Genomic DNA, 16,359 nt, shown 5'->3' with positions numbered 1-16,359 from the left:
TCTCTGTAGCCTATGGTTATTTCAGAAGTTTCTAATAGAGACCTTAATTATTCAAGTAATGAGGGAAAGTTCTCTCATCAGTCGGCTATATTTAAGTGCATAAGTATAAAATAAATCCATTAGATGATAAGATTTTGATATTTCAGCTAAAAATATTTGCCGTCAATCCAAGCTTTCCAACCTTGGATAAGCACAGCAAGCACAATTCTCATTTCTAGAGTATCTTTACTCAGGGATAATGTCAAGATGGTTGATGCTACTAAACAGAATATTATAGAAGCCCATTCAGCCCCTGAACCTAAGAGAATACTAGAGCCTAAGGGACCTTAACATTCAGTGAGTCCAACCTTTGGTTTCCTTTATAGTAAGAGCGTATTAAGGATATTTTAATAATCCCTTCTTATGCCTTTTTTATTTTAATGTCTATCCTCATTTTTCAGATGGAAAAATTGGAAGCCTTCTCTAGAAGGGAAATACCAATCAGGCAAAATGCTGCCTTGTAATAAACTGGTAATGTAGCCACAGGTGTAGATCAGTCTGATACCTTGCTATAACACGGCTCACAGTGGCATGAAAGTGCCCTCTTGCCGAGGGCCTGTTTTGTATTCTAACTAAACTTCACTATCAGTTGGGCTCAGCTGTCACTATAGGTCCTGGACATAGTTCTGTACAGATGTCTGCGTTCCTGAACTATGATGTCTGCCTTTCACCTACTCATATCAAAAGATATATGAGGATAAAAGGATATGAATAGGCGGTTTTTAGAGGTAAAAATACAAGCTATCAGTAGCCATATGGAAAAAATGCTCTAAATCACTATTAATTAGAGAAATATAAATGAAAACAATTCTAAGGTTCCACCTCACACCCATCAGATTGACAAAATTGGCTGGGGGGAAGGGATACTATAGAGTCTTAAGAAAACTGGTACAGACTGTGCCTCCCTATGAGCTGGCAATATTGCTACTCGGTCTATAATCCAAAGAGATCAAAGAGGAAAAGGACCCATATGTACAAAAAAGATAGCAGTTCTTTTTGTGGTGGCAAGGGATGGGAAACAGAGAGGGTATCCATCCATTGGGGAATGACTGAACAAATTCTAATATATGAATGTGATGGTTACTATTGTGTTATAAGAAATAATGGGGGGCAGCTAGATGGCGCAGTGGTTAAAGCACTGGCCCTGGATTCAGGAGTACCTGAGTTCAAATCCTCAGACACTTAACACTTACTAGCTGTGTGACCCTGGGCAAGTCACTTAACCCCCATTGCCCCACAAAAAAAAAACCAAAAAAACAAACAAACAAAAAAAAAGAAATAATGAAAGGAGTGGTTTCAGAGAAATCTGGGAAGACTTGTATGATTGATATGGAGTGAAGTGAGAAGAACCAGAAGAACAACTTACACAATAATAAAAATATTGTGAAGATGACCAGTTTTGAATTAGAAATTCAGATGAGTGTAGTGACCAACAGGAAATGCAGAGAACTCTATCCTCCGGGTAGAAAGGCAATGAATTCAAGAATGCAGATCGAGGTGTCTTTCTTTTGGGACATGGGTAGTGCTTGAATTTGTTTTGCTTTAACTGCTCATTTCTAATGGGTTTTGTTCTTGCCTTCTTAATGGAAGGGGGAGGAGGGAAAGAATTTGGAGCTGAAAGTAAAATTGAATTTTTAAAAAAGGTTTATGGAGATAGTTTCAAAAGTTGTGGGTAGGATTAAAACCCCACGATTACTGAAACCATTGTGGTTAAACACACAAAAAGTGAGGGGATTTAGGAGCTCCTAGCTTTTCGTATGATTTCCTTACTTTAGACCCATTCCACAAAGTAGCCGTGAATATCTTCATGGTAGTGTTTTGATCTGTGTTAACACTATGTAAACTATTTCTCTCTGGGGCAGAAGGCCTTAGAAGCCAATCACCTGTCTTGGAAACAGAAGGATCTGCTTCAGCACAATGAGAAAGTATTCTCTGAGAGCATTGAAGGAGGCAGAGATTGAGGCGAAACAAAGCTGTTCCTATTTGAAAACTAGGTTTTTATTAGCACACAGACTACCTGGCTCTATAGTACGTGGGACTCGGATATTTTCTGTAAATTATTCTAAGGCAGATGTCTGTCAGTGAAAATATAAAATATTAAATTCTAGTTCTTTGCTTAAGGTGTATCTTTTGGTTAATAATGTATGCAGAATCACCTCAGTATTTTCAATTATGCAATTAAATGGCATAATAGAAAAGGTTAAATGTTTTTGTGTATTACTTAAACATCATTCAATATTCCTTTTGTTAACAAGTCAGGAGAAAATTCACCAACAGTGCTAGGTTGCACACATGTTGGGGGCAAAGACCTCCCCCTCTGCCCTATCCTCTTGGCTTCCTACAATTTCCCATGTGTATTATGTCGTTGGGGGTGGGTATCACTGCTCACCTCTAACCTCAGTAGGGCCCTAGCTTAGGATCAGTTCCAGCTTGGGCTGCCCTTTGGGACAAGACTACTTCCATCTTCTGCCCCTCAAAGCCTTCTCCAAAGACAGGTAAGATGCCCTGGCTTCCCGTGTGGGTACTCATACTTCTGTTTGCTCCTTTACTGAGACGGGTTTTCCTGCATCTCAGAGGAAAAAAATGCATCTGCCAAGAGGCTGAACCTCAAGGGAACATGCTTCCTGAACTCACTGCTTTGCTTAGCATACTCCCATCCCATATATTCACCCACCCTAGTGATCCTGAACCCCATTCTTGTCTTGCTGCCCCTTCGGGCTTGTCTACCTCAAGCACTGTACCCTACTCCTCCCTAACTTCTTACTTCATATCTACCCACCCCCACTCATCTTAAACCTCTTTCTTTCTCATTACTTTCATCTTCTGGTCCTCACTAAGACATGGCTTCCTCCCCATGACACTGCTTCCCTTCCTATCCTTTCCAGTACTGTTTACTCAAATACCTCAACTCACTGGTCATGCATGTGGTGTCAGAATACTCCTTGCTACACATTGCCACTTATAGACCCTCCCTTAACCATCTTCACTAAACAATCTGTCATCCTTTGAGGTTCATGATATTTAAATTAATCACCCAGTCCAGATCTCAATGGCAGTAATTAAACCTTCCCTCTACCAAGACATTGTTGATTATACCTTGCCAAGCCCTGAACCCTGGATTAATCCCATAATTTGCCTTCTATGTTCTTGATTGGGCCAACTACAAATGTCTACTCTCATCTGCACCCTCACTGCAACTAGGTAAACATTCTGTTCCTCTCTAATATAGCCACAGTGGCTGTTCCAGACCTTTGCACCTCATGCAGCCTCCCATGGTATCACTTCCATCCTCTCAGCTGAGCACTTTGCCTTATAATTATAAGATTACAGGGGACCCTTTGCTAGCACTGGGTATAGTTGTCACTGATTGGCAACTCTGTTGCCCATACACAGTTCTAACTCACCATTCTAGGGCAGAGAGGACTGCTGGTGGAAGGGAGCAGGGGCCCTGGTCACAGATCCAAATAAAAGAGTACTAGCGTTTGCAGCTACAAGGAACCAGGAGCTCTTCTTGGGTAAAGAACAGAGCACAGACCAGGAGAGCAATGACCACACCTCTCTCTGAATCACACCACCTTGGAAGCACCAAAAGCTTGGAGACCCCCAGAACTAGCTCTGAAAGCAGCAGCACATGCGCGCGCGCGTGCGCGCGCACACACACACACACACACACGCCTCAATCTTGGCACTGTCTCCCTCTCCCCACAGGTGAACAGGGTCCCATTTTGACATAAAGTTCAAAGTCAAGAAATAGGCTGGAAAAAATTAACAAAAAAGAATTTGACTATAAAAAGTTATTGCAATGGTAGGGAAGACCAAGACAAACTCAGAAGAAGGTGACAATGTGAAAACAGCTATCAAAAAAGCCTTAAAGAAAAATACCCAACAAAACCCAACAAAAATTCTTGGAAGAGTTAAAGAGTGAAAAGAAGTAGAGGAAAAATTGGGGAAAGAAATGAGAGTGATGCAAGAAAATTATGAAAAGAGAAGTAACAGCTTAGTGAAAGAGGCACAATAAAATACTGAAGAAAACAACACCTTTAAAACAATTGACAAATGGTAAACAAGGCACAGAAGTCCACTGAAGAGAACTTCTTAAAAAGCAGAATTGGCCAAGTGGAAAAAGAGCTACCACCCCTTCACCTGCCACAGTTGGGTCCTCGGCCTTTGCTGCACAGCTTTGTTGCTGCTGCCACCACCCTTAGGAGCAACTTCTCCCTCGCCCTCCCCAGCCCAGCCCAGTAGCTGACCTAAAGATGAGTAGCTCAGAGGAAGTATCGTGGGTCTCATGGTTCTGTGGACTCTGTGACAATGAATTCTTCTCTGAGGTGGATGCAGACTATATCCAAGACAAGTTCAGGGCTCCATGAATAGGTGCTCCACTATGGGCAGGCACTAGACATGATCCTCAACTTGGAACTTGTTGGAAAAATACCAGCAGGGAGACTGGCTGTTGTCACTGTGTATATTGTGAAAACCAGCCCGTGTTGCCCATTGGAATGTTAAGACATACCAGGTGAGGCTATGGTGAAGCCATACTGCCCCAAGTGCACGGATGTTTACACCCCCAAGTCGTCCAGGCTCCACCACACAGATGGTGCTTACTTTGGCACTGGCTTTCCCCAGATGTTCTTCATGGTGCATCCTGAGGACAATCCCACACAGCCCACAAACCAATTTGTGCCCAGGCTGTATGGTTTTAAGATCTACCCTATGGCCTATCAAGTGCAGCTTCAGGAGCCCTGTCAAGACCATCCGCTGACTTGTCTCCTCCCCTGCCCCCCAACACCTCAGGCTGTGACACCTCCTCTTCCCTCCTTCCAATACACGCACCTTTCCAGAAGCCCTAATGGTTTTTAGTTTAAATTAAGTCATTATTGTGGTGATGTGGTTTATTTCATACTCATGAAATAAAGTGGTGGAAAAGGCAAAAAAATCCAAATCTCAGTGAAAAAAGATAAATCCTTAAAAATTAGGATTGGACAAATGGAAGCTCCATGGGACATCAAGAAACAACAAAACAAAATCAAAAGAATGAAAATACAAAAGAAAATGTGAAATGTCTCCTTGGAAAAATAATTGACCTGAAAAATAGATTGAGGCGATAATAATTGAAGAATTATTGAACTATCTAAAAGCCACGATCAAAGAAAGAGCCTAGATATATTGAAAGAAATTATTGAGGAAAACTGCCCTGATACCTTATTTATAGAGGATAAAATAGAAATGGAAAGAATTCATGGATCACCTCTTGAAAGAGATTTCAAAAGGAAAACTCCCAGGAATATTAGAACCAAATTCCAGAGCTCCCAGGTCAAAGAGAAAATGCTTCAAGGAGCCAGAAATAAAAAATTCAAATATCCAAATATTGTAAAGCCACAGCTAGGATCACACAAGATTGAGTGGCTTCCCTGTTAAAGGAATGGCGGAGGGCTTGGAATATGATATTCTGGAAGGCAAAGGAGCTAGGATTACAACTAAAAATAGCCTATTCAGCAAAACTGAGTGTAATCCTCTGGGGGTGTGGGAATGGATATTTAATGAAAAAGACTACTTTCAAACATTCCAAGTGAAAAGACCAGAGCTGAATAAAAAAATTGACATTCAAACAAAAGACTCAAGAAAAGCATAAAAAGGTAAACATAAAAGTAATCAAACTCAAACCTATTTACATTTCTATATGGGAAGATGATACATGTAATACCCAAGAACTTTATCATCATTAGGGTAGTTAAAAGGAGTTTACATAGATAAGGGTATGGATCTGAATCAATTTATGCTGGAATGACCTCCAAAAAAAATTAAGGGATGAAAAAGAGGAATGTACTGGGGGAAGGGGGATGGGAAAGGTAGAATGGGGGGAATTTTTTTATATAAAAGAGGCATGCAAGGAAGAGCTTTTACAATGGAGGGGGAAATGGAGGCGGGGGTGTATGGTGGGCAATGCCTAAACCTCACTGTTATCAGAATTGGTTCAAAGAGGGAAGAACAAACACATACATATACATACATACACACTCAATTGTGTATAGAAATATAACATCCAATAGGGAAATAGGAGGGGAAAGGAATAAGAGAAAGGGGGAGGGTGATAAAAGGGAGGGCAGATTAAGAGAGGCAGTGTTTATAAGAGGGAGGGAGGGAAAGATGGGGGAGAGGACAAAATGGGATTGAAGGAAATACAGTCATCATAAATGTGAGTGTGAATGGGATGAGTTCACCCTTAAACAGAATCAGCAGAAACCAGAACCCAACAATATGTTCTTCACAAGAGACACACTTGAAATGAAAAGACACACAGTTAAAGGACTGAAGTAAAATCTACAGCTGAAGTTAAAAAAAAAAAAGGGCAAGGGTGGCAATCATAATCTCAGACAAAGCAAAAAGAGATCTAATTAAAAGAGACAATCGAGAACATTACATGCTAAAAAGTATATAGACAAGGGGCATCTAGGTGGCACCATAGTGCATGGAGTGCTGAGCCTGGAGTCAGGAAGACTCATCTTCATGAGTTCAAATCTGGTCTCAGACACTTACTAGCTACTGCTCAACCCTGGGCAACCCCCTTAACCCTGTTTCAGCTTCTCATCTGTAAAATGAGCTAAAGAAAACAATGGCAAACCACTCTGGTATCTCTGGCAAGAAAACCTCCAAATGGGGTCACAGAGTCAGACTTAACTGGAAAATAACAACTATAGATAACAAATATATTTTACAGCAAGTTTTTCTAACAAAGACCTCATTTCTCAAAAATAAGCCATTCCCCACTTGATAGTCAAAGGATATAAACAGGCAGTTTTCAGAAGAAATCAAAGCTATTTTTCGTCATGAAAAATGCTCTAAATCACTTGGTTAGAGAAAGGCAAATTAAAACAATTGTGAGGTACTACCTTACACCTATCAGAAGTGACATGTTGGAGGGGTGAGGGAAAAATAGAGATACTAATGAGTTGCTGGTGGAGTAATGAACTGGTCCAACCATTCTGGAAAACAAATTGGAACTATGCCCAAAGGACCATAAAACTGTATAACCTTTGACCCAGCAATAGCACTACTAGGTCTGTACCCCAAAGAGGTAAAAGAAAAGGGAAAAAAGACCTATGTTTACAAAAATATTCATACCTGCTCTTTTTGTGGTGGCAAAGAATTGGAAACTTGAGATGGCTGAACAAGTTGTGGCATATGATTTTGATGGAACTCTATTGTGTGGTGGGAAGTAATGAGGTGGGTAGATTCAGAAAAAACATGGCAAGACCAATATAGACTGATGCAAAGTGAAATGAGAAGAATCAGATCATTGTGCACAATAATAGCAATGCCGTAATGATCAAGTATGAAAGACTTGGCTACTCTGATCAATACAATGATCCAAGACAACTCAAAAGGGCTCATGATGAAAAAATGCTATCTGCCTCCAGAGAGAGAACTGATGAACTTTGAGTACAAATTAAAATATAATTTTCTCATTTTATCTTTCTTGCTTTTTAAAAAAATGGTTAACATGAAAATGTTTTGTAGGATTTTACATGTATAATTGACATATTGGTTGCCTTCTCAGTGGTTGTGGTAGGGGGCGAGAGGGAGGGAGACAATTTGGAACTCAAAATTTTAAAAGAATGTTTAAATAATAAATTGGAATTTTAAGAGTAAGAATTTACCAGAGTATCATGAGGGGCTGAGTGAATGGTAGGAAGGAATCATGATTCTTTGTGGAGCGTGGTAAGATGATCATCCCTTTCCTTCCAAACACAACTCAGAAGGCTCTTTTTTGTTTTGTTTTGTTTTGTTTTTGTGGGGCAATGAGAGTTAAGCTGTGTGCCCAGGGTCACACAGCTCGTAAGTGTCAAGTGTCTGAGGCTGGATTTGAACTCAGATACTCCTAAATCCAGGGCTGTGCTTTATCCACTCCACTACCTAGCTGCCCCAGGCTCTTTTTAAAAAAAAAAAAAGATATGTACTTTGGATAAAATGGGAATTGAATTTACAAGTCCCAGCTCTTGGAAGTTCAAACCATCTTAGGTACTTAGAATGTGTTTTTAGAGGGCAAGCACATGTTATTTACAAAGCTAAGAGAATTAATTTAGTTTTTCAAGTAATCAATAGGCTTTTCCCATTGAGAATTCATATTTATTGAACCCAGGATGACTCTTGGATTATTAACATGATATCAGTTTTCAGAATGGAATAGGTGGTTTTGATTAGAGGTAACTATGATCTATGATCCTTTCTAGCACTTTAAATTTTAAACTTTCCTTTCACACACATTTTGTTGTTATTTTGTCAGTTACTCATGTTTGACTCTTTGTGACCCCACTTGGAATTTTCTTGGCAGAGATACTAGAGTGGTTTGTCATTTCCTTCTCCAGCTCATTTTAGAGATGAGGAAACTGAGGCAAACAGGATTAAGTGAGGCTGGATTTGAATGCAGATCATCTTGACTTCAGGGCTAGTCACCCTATCTACTCTGCCACCCAGCTGCTGCTTCACATACTTACTTTAGTCCATTTCATCCAAACAACCATCCTATGAGGCAGGCAGGGCAAGTGTTCTATACCAGGTTTGACAAATGAAAAATTAAGTTTGGCAAATTCAGTGACTTTCCCAAAATTACACAGCTAGTAAGTGGAAACAATGAAGGCTAGTCTGCGGACTTGGAGTTATATTCTTTCTACTACTTTTTCCTTTCTAATGAATCTACAAATATCAGATATAAAGGAATACATTTTAGCCTCCTGAAATTAATCTAAAAATTTAGATTATTCATTAGAAAGATGCTCTGAATTTGGAACTATGTCCAAAGGGCTATAAAACCATGTATACTCTGACCTAGCAGTACCATTACTATGTCTGTATCCAAAAACATAGAAAACGAAAAGGAAAAGGACCAAAGAATTGGAAATTGAGGGGATGTCCATCAATTGGGGAATGGCTGAACAAATTGTGATATGTGATTATGAGGGAATACTAAGAAATGATGAGCAGGATGCTCTCAGAAAAACCTGGAAAAGACTGACATGAACTGATGCAAAATGAAATGTACCATGTACAAAGTAACAGCAATGTTGTAAGATGATCAGCTGTGAATGACTTAGGTATTCTCAGCAATGCAGTGATCCAGGACAACTCTGAAGGACGTAAGATGAAAAATGCTATCCATCCCCTTCAAAAGAACTGATGGGTGTCTGAATACAGATTAAAACATATTTTTTAAAAGTTTATTTTTCTTGAGGATTTTTGTCTGTTTCACAACCTGACTAATATGGAAATGTTTTGCATAACTACACATTAATAACTTATGTTGAATTGCTTGCCTTCTCAAGGCGGGAGCGGAGGAAGGGAGAGAATTTGGAGCACAAAAGTTTTAAAAATTGATGTTAAAAGTGTTTTTATATGTAATTGGAGGAAAATAAAATGCTTAAATAAAAAAAGAAAGATGCTCTGATTCTCAGTTTAATATATTTTATTAATAAAAACCGCTGTAATTTAATAAATAAATAGTGTGAGATTTCTCTGCCAGGCACAACACAGGTGTCCCAAATGATAGCCCTTAGATGTATAGAGTAACACATAGTGAAAATAAAGCCTTTGCCTGCTGTACTTTGGAACCACCCAGGGTAAAATTGATGTAGGTTATGGCAGGTTTTTCAAAGGAGAAGAATCAAGTCTGGCAGCTGAAGGGGTCATCAACATAAGTGATGTTATCTAAAAATTTGTCTTTGGGTTCATCTCTGAAAAAAACAGGTCACAGTTTCAGCAAAAATAGACACTATTTATAAAAATGTTACACTGGTTGGGATCCATTACACTACTTCATGGTGAGTCTTGACTATCTCACTTCTGCAGCAGTATTTTTCGCATAGTTTGATGAGCTCTGATAGAATGAAGACAGATGAAGCCAAGCCTGTTAAAAACAACAAGTCTGCCAAGAAGTAAAAAGAAGAAAAATCATGAATTACACAGTTCAGAGACAAATGTAAATTTTTTTTTAAACTATTCAAGGTAATTATCTTTACCAGTCCTTTTAAAAGGCCTGGCAACTTGTATTAAAATTCAATGGCAATTCACCTCTTTCCTGTCCTCATACTTCTTCATGAAAAGCAACCCAGAGAATATGCCCACCAGCCTTGTTCTCAACTCTTGCCTCTTCCCTCGATAATTCCTAGGATTAGGTCCTCCTTCCATCCTTGGGCTCTGTAGTTAGGGTTTCTCTTTCCATCCTTTCCCCCCCTTCTATATTCTCACTTGATCTTATCAGCTCCCATGGATTCAGTAATGCAGACAATTCCCATATCTATATATTCAGCCCTAAATTCTTTTGGGCATAGCCACCGACTCCCACTGCCTTTGGCCCAGCTCAAACTCAAGATGTCCACAATGGAACCCATTATCTTCTCTCCCATACCATGCCCAAAGTTTGAACTTCATTATTATCAAAGATGCCACTATGCTTCCAGGTACCCAGGCTCAAAACCTCAATTTCTTCCTCTCCTCTCTCCCTCTCTCTTTTTTTTTAGTGAGGCAATTGGGGTTAAGTGACTTGTCCAGTGTCACACAGCTAGTAAGTGTCAAGTGTCTGAGGCCAGATTTGAACTCAGGTCCTCCTGACTCCAGGGCCGGTGCTCTATCCACTGTGTCACCTAGCTGCATCTTCTCTCTTTTTTCTCAAACAGTGACTGTATCCACTCCTACAGCTTCAGTTTCCACCTCTTTGTAGATGATTGCCGAATCAGTGACACAATGAAACATGCACTGATATTGGACTCAATCAAGACACTGATTTGAATCCTCATTCCACTCCTTATCCTATCTATACGACTATGCCATTTCCTCATCTATAAAATAAGGAGACAGGATTAGATAATTGCTAAGGTCCAGTCTAATGCCATCTATGATCCTTCTTGACCCTTCTGCAGCATTTGACATTGTTGACCTCTTATCTTCTGGAGATTCTCTAGGTTATTGCGATACTCCTCTTTCTTGGTTTTCCTATTCATCTGACCACTTCTCAGTCTCCTGTGTATAGCCTAAGGCTCTGTTTTAGGTCCTTTTCACAATCTGTACTGTTAAGTGGTGATTTCATTAGATCCCATGATTTTAATCATCTATGCAGATAACTCCTAGATGGCTATAACCAATGCCAATCCTAAAATTCCATTGTGTTGCGCATTTCAAACTCAACATGTTCAAACACAACTCATCATCCTCAGCCCACCCATCTCCCAAACTACTTCCTCTTCCTTCTCCTCTTCCTCCTCATTGCCACCCTTGTTGCCTTCTCCCTCTCCCCCTCCTCTTCCTTTTCACCATCACCACCTTCTAGTCATCCAGGCTTACATCCTCAGTATTGTCCTTGAGTCCTCATTCTCCCTCAGCCATATATCCAGTTAGTTGCCAGATCTTGTCATTTCTACCTCTGAATCTCCCGTCCACTCTCTTCTCCCTATTCATATTGCCACCACAAGGTTCCTATCCCCTGTTGCCTAGATTACTGTCAGAGCCTCCTAGTTGGTTTCCCTGCTCCCAGATTCTCCCCTCTCTAATTCATCCTCCACACAGCTCAAGTGGAGGTAACACTTCCTTATTCAAACTTCAATGGCTCATAATAAAACACTCTTCTATTTAGCATTTAAAATCCTTCTCATCCTAGCCCCAACATACCTTTCTAGCCTTATCATACATATAAATATATATATGTGTGTGTGTATATAAATATATGTATATGCAAATGTGAATATACATGTATACACACACACACACACACACACACACACACACACACACACGCTATTCCTTTCATGCCCACCTTTAAGTTTTTCTGCTACTGGAAGAGTCCCAAGATTTTCTTGTGATTTATCCTTACTATGGTCCAATAAAACCAGGTTTTCTTGCTATTTCTCATACATATTTTGCCTCCTATCTTTATGCCTTTGCACAGGCTTCCTCCATTTTGGAAAGTATTCCTTCCTCATAGCTACCTCTGAAAATGAGATTTTACCCTCAAAACTCAAGACAAACACCATCTCCTGTCCCCCTCTTCCCCTCCACCCCATTGCTGATGCCATCCCTCCAACACTATCTGGTATTTATTGTGTGTTCTCGTTCTCTCTCTCTCTCTCTCTCTCTCTCTCTCTCTCTCTCTCTCTCTCTCTCTCTCTCTCTCTCTCCATACATGTTGTCTCTCCCAATAGACTGATTCATTTTCCTTTTTGCAATCCTAGCAAAATTCCTTGCTCTTAATAAATTCTTATTGATTGGCTGATGCTGTATATATGGCCCCAGTTGTTCCCTGACCTCTTTTCCTTCTGCCTGCTGGACATTTCTACCTGACTATAGCCTATGTACAGTATCTTCTTGGAGAACTCTGTGAATAGACTCACCACTACTACCCATTCTAGGGCTTTTTCCAGGGGCATCTGAATGGTGCAGTAGATAGAGCGCTGTGCTTGGAATCAGGAAGACTTGAGTTCAAATCTGCCTTCAGACACTTATTACCTGTGTGACCCTAGTCTTAACCACTTAGCTGTTGTTTGCCTCAATTTTCTTATCTGTAAAATGGGAGTAAATAATAGTACCTACTTCCCAGGGTTGTAGTAATCAAATGAGATAATAACTCTAAAGTGCTTAGCACAGTACCTGGCACATAGTAGGTACTCTCTCTCGCATTCTTTCTCTCTATACATACATATATATATATACACACACACACATAAACATATATACACATACATATATATGTATGTGTATATATATATCAGTTAATATAATTATTGTTATTATTACTGTTCACCTTAACAGGCAGGAATAGGTTTCAACCAATACCTTTCTTTCACTATTTCAATCTAATATCATATTGGCTTTGGCTAATTCCCAACAGCATCCTGTTTATTTCCCATCATTTCCCTCATACCTCACCAGCTTACCTAGTGCTCCCAGATTTTCGGTCTGGAAGATTTTCTGTAGTGGGGGAATGTAGATGACAGCCAGCTGCCCCAGGATGGATCCTAGCACTGAATATAGAAACATGCGGTTTCTGAAAAACCCGATCTCAAATATCAGCTTTGTCTGTGTGGTGCGAGGAGAAAAAAAAAACACTGTTTTTAGTCTGTCAGCCAAAAGCAGATCAACCATTACTGCAAATGTGTCTATTTGAAACCATATAACAGCTCCTAGGAGCTGTAGAGTATAAGGAACCAGAGAAATCATTGATTTGTTCCTCTCATTATATGAATGGGAAACTGAGGGCAAGTCATTTGAATGTTTTTCCCAACAATTTCACACACAGATGCGTATTCACAGTTAGACTTGGAGTTCAGTCCTTCTGATTGACTATCCAAGTGTTCTTTCTACCATCCCACTGTCTCCTGCTAAATCATGCTGGGTTTTCTTTTGGGCACAACACATTTATTGCTTCATTTTCTACAAAAACAGTTAGAAAATGCTTCTGAGTCTAGAGCTGAAGCATTTAATTGGGCAACATCTGTCTCACCTGAGAACGGCAGGTCAAGGCATTGAAAAGATCAAAAAACACAAAACAAGTGAATGTCATCGTCGTTGTCCTCGGGGTGATTTCCTTGCCATCAGGAATCTGGTGAAATGTATGTAAAAGGGAATGTTGCAAAAGAGGGAAAATTATTAGCCTTGAAGCAATTCATTAAAGGGAGAGTCCATCAGAATATTCCTGGGTAAGGATGAAGATGAAGAGAATTCCCCCTCTTTCTTGCTCCTGAATTATCTCATTGCACTCAGAATTGAATTAGTAATTCAAATACATAACGATGCCCTACCACTACCAGACAAAAGATGAAAAATTGCTGGAACCAGATGAGACTGGTTTGTGAGCTGTGAAGGAATTCCTGGGTGACAGCGTGGCCCTGTTGGCCAAAACATACAACTTGTTGCAAATGGCAGATGGTGATTATGATCCTCTGCTCATTAAAAAGACTAAAAATAACTCTGAAAACTAAAGGTCAATAAGGAATAGAACTGCTGAACCTTGTGATTTCTATAAAAGGCAATTGTTCCTGGCCAACCTATTTGAGTTCTTTGAGGGAGCAAAGCATGGAACGGATAAAATGTGTATAAAATATGCCATATTATTTGTTTAGATCTTCTCTAGGGATGCCTAGGCCAAGGAACCACCCAATTATTTTTTTTTTTTAATTGAGAGACAGAGACAAAGACAGACACTCTGGATAGGAAACCAGCTTAGAGATAGAGGGAGCAGAGATATACTGGTGCTTCTTTTGATGGAGAAATGTAAGTAGTTCAGTTCTCAAAGGAACAATATTCATCTGTGTGTCTCTGTGTATATCTTTGTAATGATCTGGAAAAGGGAGTATAGGAAAGCCTCCAAGTTTATTTTAACACTGAGCAATTCTAAGTAGCCAAAACCCAAACACTGAGAAGCATCAATGTGTGCATGTGTGACTTAAGCTGTGCTTAGAAGAGAATAGAGGAGAATGTGTTCAGAACCATTCCTTGTGGCCCAGAAAGTGACCCAGGTGTCATCATAGATTGTTCCTTGTAAATGGTGGTTCAGTGTGTTACTGCATTCAAAGACCAACAAAATGTCAAGCATTATATGGATTATATCGGAAACAGAAGATATTATCTTGCCCTTGGACAAAACCTTGGTGTACTGGAAACTGGTGTGCCCTGTGTAGTTTTGATCATTGCAATTCAAGAGAAGGAAGATGAAACTGGAGGAGCTTGAGAGGAACAACTAAGAAGGTCAAGAGGATGGGGAAAATTCTGTGTAAGGACAGATGAAAAAGATTAAGACACTTCTGTCAGGAAACATGAAAAATAAGAGGGAATGTGATCAAGATTAACACAGTTATGAATGGTTTGGGTGAGGTGATAATGGACCCTAGATTGAGGATAATGTCTACCCAACCCTTCTTGCATCCTTTAACAATGTAATATAAGAAACATAAAAAATACCATTTTGTTCAATAGCTAATGCAAACTTAGGGGACTCATTACCACAAGGTACAAAAGACTAGGATAATAAAGAGATTATAAAGGCTTATATGAAGATACTGACAGATATATTCCTACTGTATTCCCAAGAGAAATTGGGATGTGAAGAACATCACTAATGTCTGAGTTTGACCCAATGAGAATAGCTATGCTCTGTCCACAATTTTCCCCATAGTGTGCAAGTCGGAGACAGACATCATACTGGACGGACTCAGCTATGGCATCTGATCCAGTGTGAAAATTCTAAGAGTCCTAGTTCAGGATGGACACTGACAAATTCGAGAATATCTAGACAAAGGTAATCAGGATGGTAAGAAGCTTCAAGATAATGTTGAAGGCACCTCCCAGAGGTTTTGTCTAGAGAAAAGAAGAATTAGTGGTGACTTGAGAGCTGTATTCATTTCATCTATAAAATAGATATGACACTATTCTTCCGACTTTATAGGATCATTGTGAGGATAAAATGAGATGGTTATCTTTGTGACAATGGACTAAGAAGAGTAAAGCACTTCCATCTGGAAACAGAGACTTAGAGGAGATATGATTGAAGTCTAGAACTTTATAAACAAAGTGCTTTACACAGGTGAGGGACATAATTCTCATTTGTGTCAACTGCAGTGGGCCAATAAGAGATAATGAGTGAATGGAGCAACTGGATTTCCTAGTTCACGTCAAGCCTCAAATGGTATTTTCACAAGAGGATAACAAATTACTCCAGAATCTCAGAGAGGGAAATGGACCTTAAAGATAATCTGGTCAACTGCCTCATTTTATGAGGAGGAAGCAGTAACTTGTCCAGAGTCACAGAGCAGCAAGTCACCATCACACTCCCCCTGCCCCACCAACCACATCTCTATGGCACTTTATCCCCAGCTGTGTGACATCTCCCTCCTCAAACTGTCACAGTGCTGTGTACTTGGTTTGTCCATCAATTCTCTTTATAACTTCTCTCCTCGTCATCTATTTACATGGCCTTCACTAAGCGGTCAGCTGCTGAGTTCAGGTACCCTGTCTTATTTATCTTGGTATCTCCCTTGTTGCCAAACCATTTTTGACTTGACTTCATCTTTAGAAATGGCCTAAAGTTACTGGAGAAGGAGGGGTCACAATATCAGTCAAGAAGTATGTGGTCCTATACAGTAACAAAAGTCATTTTCTTACACGATTCAGATTTGCTCTAAAACTTGTTTCCAGGGGACAGCTAGGTGGCGCAGTGGATAAAGCACCGGCCCTGGATTCAGGAGGACCTGAGTTCAAATCAGGCCTCATCTACTTGACACTTACTAGCTGTGTGACCCTGGGCAAGTCACTTAACCCTCATTGCCCCACCAAAAAAAA

General features: G+C 39.9%; 1 protein-coding gene across 1 annotated transcript in view; it reads right to left on the bottom strand.

Annotated features, from left to right (window-relative positions):
* Positions 1-9,521: 9,521 nt before the first annotated feature.
* The window catches only part of ATP2C2 (ATPase secretory pathway Ca2+ transporting 2), a 111,787-nt gene continuing 104,949 nt past the window's right edge, over positions 9,522-16,359 (bottom strand). The window contains exons 25-27 of the mRNA XM_043985342.1: positions 13,526-13,624; positions 12,960-13,101; positions 9,522-9,958 (exon numbers count right to left, since the gene is read on the bottom strand). Of these exons, the coding sequence (XP_043841277.1) occupies positions 9,840-9,958; positions 12,960-13,101; positions 13,526-13,624 (360 nt within the window). The 3' untranslated portion in view covers positions 9,522-9,839. The remainder of the gene's footprint in view (positions 9,959-12,959; positions 13,102-13,525; positions 13,625-16,359) is intronic.

Source organism: Dromiciops gliroides, chromosome 2, assembly GCF_019393635.1.
Source record: "Dromiciops gliroides isolate mDroGli1 chromosome 2, mDroGli1.pri, whole genome shotgun sequence".
Classification (NCBI taxonomy): domain Eukaryota; kingdom Metazoa; phylum Chordata; class Mammalia; order Microbiotheria; family Microbiotheriidae; genus Dromiciops; species Dromiciops gliroides.
Note: the sequence above shows the minus strand (reverse complement) of the source record. Positions and strands in the feature narration are given on the sequence as shown.